Raw genomic sequence first — 7468 nt, 5'->3', positions numbered from 1 at the left:
TGAGCTCTGCCATTGGTCAAATCTTCGGATTCCGATTCCGATTCGGATTCTTTGGTCCACACTGATCCATGAGCGTCATAATCGGAATCGGAGTCGGAAGAAAAAGAAAACCTTCTGATCCTTCCGATTCCGCTACCGTCGCCCTTCTGTTTCCGATCCCGACTCCGATTATTGGCTCACATTAGATCGTAAGCTCCTCTTACCACTCCGATTCCGATTCCGATTCCGTCGCTAGTGTGAACCAGCCTTAACAGGGCCGACAGATATATAGTGCTCGTATCCAATCTGTGAACAGTGCTAACTTTATTTTACACTACACAATTTGGTAGGGTTCCTAGACTTACACAGAGTAATATTCTTTTAAGCACTTGTACATATACATTATTCAATATGAGTAATCACGGCTTCTCGTTCAATTTGGAACTCATTTGCAAGAGTGTGTTTTTCAAGGAGTGCGAATAGCACTCACCTACCTATCTCTAGCTCTTTTGAAATACCTTGAAAAACCCACTCGTGCAAATGAACTCCAAATTGGACTTGAAACCATTATGACTACAAATAGCCAGTGTTGGCACTATAATAATTACTAACGGCGATGCATGTATTTATTTTGCTTTAATCATCGATAACTCTTCACTTAGTAATTCACATTTGTAAGGTGTGGCAAAAGCCGGACTTTTTACAATAACTTACACATTTCTCGCGTGCTGATTGGTTATTTTTATCATCAATAAGAGGACAGACAGATAAAGCTGACGTCAACGAGCGCGCGCTCTTTCCGTCGGTTGTTTTGATCACTAAAAATAAGAAGTTTTTATCGTTTTTGTAATGATAAAAATCAAATAGACATAATTTTTTATGTGTCTGTCCTCTTATTGACGATAAATTTCGTCATCACATTGTCAAAGTAGTATGCGGATCCACTCGGCTACGTCTCGTGGATTCGTCACTATAACATGGGGGCGTTTCATGGAGTTTAAAAAATCTGACCCAAGACCCTCTGGGGTCAGAGGGGCTTAGAAGTGACAGCCGTTGCTGCATCATCTTTTTCCCAACCCCTCCCCCCCCAAAAGAAGTTGATAGAAAAGGAAGTAAGCCATTATACGTATTTGTAGAGACCCGTTTTTGTTTGAACTACGATCTATAGCATAATTTTTACATCCAAATCATTTGATAAATATTATTTTGAGATCTGTCTGAGCTGTCGCTTAAATTTTGTTAAAGAACTTTAAACAAACAATTTCCTGTATCCCAAATAGATTTCTTTTATGTCGCAGTACTTAGCTTCTTCTTAGTCACCATCAGAGATCAAACTTGCTAGAATTATGGAATCAGGAAATTTAATTAACGAAAAGCGGTTTTACTTTTATCATACATAGCACCCAGCTGATGTATTGTATTTAGAAAAGCTATTTTAATTTATTCGACAGGGCAGAAAAACGGTTTTTGGCCTTTCGCCATAAGGACAGCTTTACACATTGATTAAGCTCAATATTTTGTAAACACGTTCTTTTGGAGCCAAATAGCCAAATATCAAATGCGACCAAAATTTATTGAATGCGTATTTGAGATATAAAGCCGTGTACTTTGGGAGAGGTGATACTTTGATCAGCAGAAAAACTGACATTTTCGTGAATATTAACAAGTAGATTTTCTCTAATTCGACAAAATTTCATCACAAATTTCGAGCAGCAGTGACACAAATGAAACGCTTAAGAATTTGGAGTATTAAACTCAGTTGAATAAAAAAATCGTGAAAGTAGCGGGCTTGTCGTTTTTCTGCCCTGTCATTTTATTCAGTTGTGATCCAGATTCAGTGGATACCATTATGCATGAGAAAATTAGCTGTTCAGTTGTTTTCTAGTATAATACTTACAACTGGTTTTAGTTCTTCATCATTATACTCTCAGCTAACTTCCTGCTCTCTACGGGATGAGTACCGTGTGCCGGTCATTGAAAGTAAAGTTAAACTTCTTTTTTTACGGCTTTTCTTGCTGCAACCAAGAATTCTCAATCCTTGGCGAAAATGCTTCAAGAAAATGAAATAGATACACGGGTTTATAGCCGAATTTGCATACCCGAGAAATTGAACCACAAAAATAACAGTTTGTTTACCTATAATGCTTGGTGGAAAGTTGCCCGTGATATAGAAAGCAACGAAGCAATGGTAAGGACCCCATAGGAAGATAAAACAACAAACGATAACAATTGATACGTAGAAGATGTTGTTATTTCTGTTTCTTCGCCTACGAGCTTGTTGGTCGTTCAACATCCCTTTAATATTCCTTGAGTTTAGCTTGATCTTGTATGCCATAAGAGAATACATTATAATAATTGCGATTAACGGGATAACGAATATGGTAGCGGTCACTATCGAATAAAAAATTGCTGTTGCTAGTTTATTGTCTGCTGGATGCCAAGACCAGTAACACTCCGTGAAACCTCGCTCATTGTGCAGACCAAAAGTATAGAAGTATGGTGAGAAGAGAAGAGTAGACGCGATCCATGTGATGGAGATTAGAGCACGACTCTTTTTGCGACTGAAAACTCGACTTCTCATTGGATAAGCGATGGATGTGTACCTGTTGACAGCAATAATGACTAGGCTTAACACGGACACGGCTGATGAAATATCGCTGAAAAAGTAACACAGCTTGCACAAGGCTTCACCAAGAGGACCGTCCACTAGCCATTCTGGTCCATTCGTCTCCTGAACAATCTTTAATGGCAGGATGAGTAGGGGAATGATCAGATCTGATACTGCCATGTTGACTATGAGGTGATTGAAGTTAGTCCTCAGAGTTCGGTTGCCAAAGACAACAGCAATGACCAGAACGTTACCGAGAAGAGAGCACAGAATGAGAATGGAATATAATATAACGTGTGTATAGTTCGTCATCATGTATGCACCAGTAAGGTTTGCTTCTACGGCTACTTCCCTGGGCGTGATGCTTGGCCAGCTTGACGTGTGATTGTTCATAGTTCTAAACAAAGATCACACAAACATGGTTAGTTCGTTTTACACTACACTGGCAGCGTTAAAACTAAATACGGTGTGCCCCACAGATCGATTCTTGGACCTCTATTCTTTACTGAAAATTCATTCTACCGACTAACCATCATGATAAATCTAGTTTCATAAATACTATCGTTGATCTGCAAAGAACGCTTGGAAAAAAAGAGTTTTATCGGTCACTTCTTAGGTTGTCATACATCGTCCTATACTATTTCTTGCTTTTGTAAATTTTTTTAAAAGCTTATAGCCTTCGAGATCAGTTGTAGTATAATAATTAAACAATAGGCTACGTGTCACCATAAACACTTAATAGAACACTTTACCTCATCCCGTAATATGTTGCAGTTTCGTGGGGTAACCAGGAGGGAAACAAAGAATGTTATTATTGACAGAATTTGAAAATGATAATGGTAGTGATGATATAGCAGACGTTTACCAATTACCAATTACCAAAGTCATTGTTATTTGCAATTAAGCCCAGGACAACAAGCATATCGCCGGGAGCTTAGGTTATAATGAAAAAGCATATTATATTCATGGCGTTGCGAAAAACGTTTTTCAGTGATTATAATGCTGATGAGAAGTGAAAAGACGCTCAATGTTTGTTTATGGTAATGATGCAAATACCCAGCACAACACAACGATCAAGTTCGCTAGCGAAATCTCACAAAAAGATGCTTTCCTCGATCCTGAAATATTCAAAGGCACTTATTTTTTTCAAACGAAACATACTTGACATACTTACGCATTTTAAATCCGCTAAAACAGGCCTCGCTTCTGGCTGAGTTTGAGCTTATGTACGACGAGAATAGAGAGTATGGACATTCACTGGATCATGAGAATACAACGAATAAATGGGAGCCTTAGAAAGCAATCATGATCCACATAGTTTGTTCAATAATCGCGGTCACTGAGCAATTTCTAAGTTTTTAATTTAATGATAGGTCTTTCGACAATGTTTAGCTCCCACGTAACGTTTATCTTCATTTGTTTTCCGTTTCATAATATTGGGTTTTCGTTTGTGGATAAATTAAAGAATACTAATGGATCTGGGAGTGAATATGAAAGCATCAAAGAGTTTCTGAGTGAGTGCGAGGATGTAAGAGGAAGTCGTTAATATGGGCAGCTTTGAAATGATAACTATTCTAAGTATAATAGGTGCACAACACTTCATTTCTTGACTGGAGTCAAACCAGTATTGAATTTAGATTTAAAAAATATATTTCAACTGCCACCCATCATATGAAATCAAATTTATGAATAAATGAATAAATAAATAAATAAATGAATGAATGAATAGATAAATAATAAATTTTAAAGAGCTGTGAATTTTTTAATGCAATTTTTTTTCTTTGTCTTACAAAGATTTCTTTTAGATTTTTTTTGATAGCGATAGAAATCGTAATTAGATTAAAATGCTACTCAACTTTAGACGTTTGCCAAACATTTTACTTTAATTGTTCAATCCTGTTGTCTAAGAGACCTCGCTGACCTAGCACAAAACCTAGCTCTTAGTAAGGCAAGTCATAATAACCTGATGTTAGTCTCCGAAAGAGGAATTTTAGCGTATAAAAAGTTTCACTTAAATTTGCTGCTTAAGTATTATTTTGTTTTTCGTTAACCCCCTTTTTTGGATCAATTGGTTATTTATTATTTTATTGATTTTGCCACCAAAAAACTAAGTAAACGAAGAAATTAACGAATAAATGCACACATTTAAGCCCAATAGGTATTACAATCAACGCAGCACAAGAAAGAAAGAAGAAAAAAGACGAGCATTGGGTCAATTGACTTAATAGAATTCGTATTTTTGAGTCTTCAACCATGTCATTTCAGAGCTTGAATAATTACTGTTATAGTCGTATTCCCGCTCACTAGGATAGAACTAACAAGGTGTATTTGTTTATTACACATTTAGGGACTATAAAATTTACAGTTTCCAGTATCCTGTGAAGTGATATCATATCACTGCACTGACATGGCTTTTATTCACAGCTTTATCACACTGATATCGACCATCAATCAAATTATTACACGTTAAGAGCCTGATAATTATTCACTCGTTTTCCATATATCACTCACCCACTCGCGAACTCGCTCGATATCAAACTCTTTTAAGAGTTAGAACATGTGATAACCTCTATGTATTTTATCATTCTAGTTAGGCAGAGAATGAAAAAAAAAAAAAAAGATAGGCACCTAAACATGTTTATCTGTTTGCGAAATTGCCATACAATTATCTTATAAAAGCAACAAGAAGCACTAGTACTGACTTTTTTTAGTTTTGCACAAATTTATGGAATAATAAACTTGAATAAACTATTTGCAGGAGAGTCAAACAACTTACCTGCTACTCAGTGAATATTGGTGTCCTATCGTCTCGCAGTTTTTTTCGTATCAACTGTTTTTGTTTAAGTGTGTGGCCTATTCTTAACTCTCAGCTCATCCAATCACAAGCGTGGAAGCAGATGACGCTCTAAGCACTGAATAAATAATAATAATTTGTTTGTCCAAGAGATTCTGTAAACAATTTATAAAAGAATATAGATCACTTCTACACCTCAAAAAACGTAAAATATAGATGACAAAAAATACAACAATGTGGGAATTAGACACCTTTTACAGCCTAGTATCCTAGCGCTATCCACAGAAATTTAAGCTTAAAATTTCATTCATTCCCTACCCGTGACATAAATAAATAAATTAATTAATATCTTTATTTAAGTGTGTAGTCGTTCTAGCGCTTTCGCACTAATTGGGGACACTTTTTGCCCACAAGCACTACCGCTTTATTCGATATTCTGTGCGCACAACGCTCAACTCACATGTTGATTTTTACAACAACAGAGAAATAGCGCAAATCAACGACTTTATAGATCTCCTAGCACTCGAAATCGTCTCAGTTGTAATGTTTTTGTTTACTGTAGGCCATACTTGAGCAGGAGCTGACATTTCTAAAGAGAGTGATCTGGCTCATGCACTGTAAATCGGAAAGAGCTGATTTAGCCCCAGAAAGTCAAATTAGCCCCAAAAATCAAAGGAGCTATTTTGACCCATTTGGGGTCGTTTCGACAAAAAGGGGCTAAAACAGCCCCATGACTAGCCAATCCAGCCCCAAGGAATTATAAAATGGCCCCACCACTTTTCATATTGGCCCCAGGTGTGGTCAATTTGATAGGAAAAGGGACTGTTTTGGCCGCAGAGGAAATCGCATAATAATACCTACAGATCAGCATTAAAGATCAATAAGTAACACCGACTGAAAATACATTTCAGCCCTTTTTGGTCTTATTCTGCTCTCATGGAGCTATAATCGCACCTCTGAGAGACCATTTCAGCGCTTCAAAAGATCATTGACTAAGTTATGCGCTGTTTCTAGCATAAAAAACCTTAGCCAATCCTTGAGGGAAGCTGATACTTAAGGCAAGAGTCATCTATTGTGAAAGCAAATTTTTTCTGTGCTATTTTAGTTGCTGACTTAATAGCGCATTATATAAGTGCACATTTTAGACTATGACCTTGGCTTCCTGTGCCATGGAATTCAAATGCAGATCAAATAAATAAATAAACCTTATTAGCTAACAATCTATTTCAGTCCTTTCTTAGTCCTGCTTTTTTCTTTGGTTCTACAACCCCTCTGAGAATCATTTCAACTCCTTGGGAGTTGAAATAGCCCCATGCAATTACCCACTTATATTTGGCTCACTTTAGATATGCTTGGCATGTATGTGGTGCTCTAACCTAAAGCCAATAACAATTTACTGCAACTGTTCTGCACCCATGATGCACCATGTACTGATAAAATTAGTTAACAAGCGCATAATTTTTTTAGCCCTTGTTGGTACTAAAATGCTCATAAGGGGCCATATTTAACCTATTTAGGAATTAAAGTCCATTCACTTTGAAACATTTGATCAGCACTGCTCGCGGGTGCAGCAAGATGTCAAACAATGGGGGCAATTAGACGAGTCTCTGGATGGCGAAGATCTTGTTTCCATCTACGAAGATGATGCAGAAACAAGATTTTTCTTTCCCATTTTTAAGGAAAGAACCAAGTTTAAGAAGGCTCTTTCTGCAGTTTTGGGAGAAAGATCGGCGAGTGCAGCCTACCTCATGGTAACAGCGGGATATCAGTATTCGCGGGAAATAATCTCAGCAGCATGTAGGATGTACACAACTGTACAGCGGTCGCTAGCATTACGCGTGCGCATAGATTGGGCGCCAATGTACAGTGACCGTTGGTTTTACATAGGTTGCTGGTTAGAATAGAATAGAATAGAATACCTTTATTTAAACACGATAAAATTTAAAGCTAAAAGCTTGTGGGGTCGTGCATAAAATAAATTAAATAAATAAAATATAATATAAGTATGAATCTGTAAAAATATAGCTAATTAACTTAGATAACTTTAAATATCTTATACATAATACATTATACATAATGGTTGCCTT

General features: G+C 36.9%; 1 protein-coding gene across 5 annotated transcripts in view; it reads right to left on the bottom strand.

The window, feature by feature from the left end:
- Positions 1-600: 600 nt before the first annotated feature.
- The window catches only part of LOC116301842 (cholecystokinin receptor), a 56975-nt gene continuing 50107 nt past the window's right edge, over positions 601-7468 (bottom strand). For 4 of the 5 annotated variants that reach the window (XM_089038561.1, XM_031710986.2, XM_031710988.2 and 1 more), the window contains 2 exons: positions 5364-5499; positions 601-2984 (listed from right to left, as the gene is read on the bottom strand). In XM_089038561.1, coding sequence (XP_088894687.1) covers positions 1907-2980 — 1074 coding nt within the window. In that variant the 5' untranslated portion in view covers positions 2981-2984; positions 5364-5499 and the 3' untranslated portion in view covers positions 601-1906. The remainder of the gene's footprint in view (positions 2985-5363; positions 5500-7468) is intronic. The other variant, XM_031710994.2, reaches the window with a different exon arrangement.

Source organism: Actinia tenebrosa, unplaced genomic scaffold (assembly GCF_029948245.1).
Source record: "Actinia tenebrosa isolate PJP-AT-01 unplaced genomic scaffold, QUT_ActTen_1.0 PGA_scaffold6__47_contigs__length_16458017, whole genome shotgun sequence".
Classification (NCBI taxonomy): domain Eukaryota; kingdom Metazoa; phylum Cnidaria; class Anthozoa; order Actiniaria; family Actiniidae; genus Actinia; species Actinia tenebrosa.
This window is presented reverse-complemented; position numbering and strand designations above follow the sequence as displayed.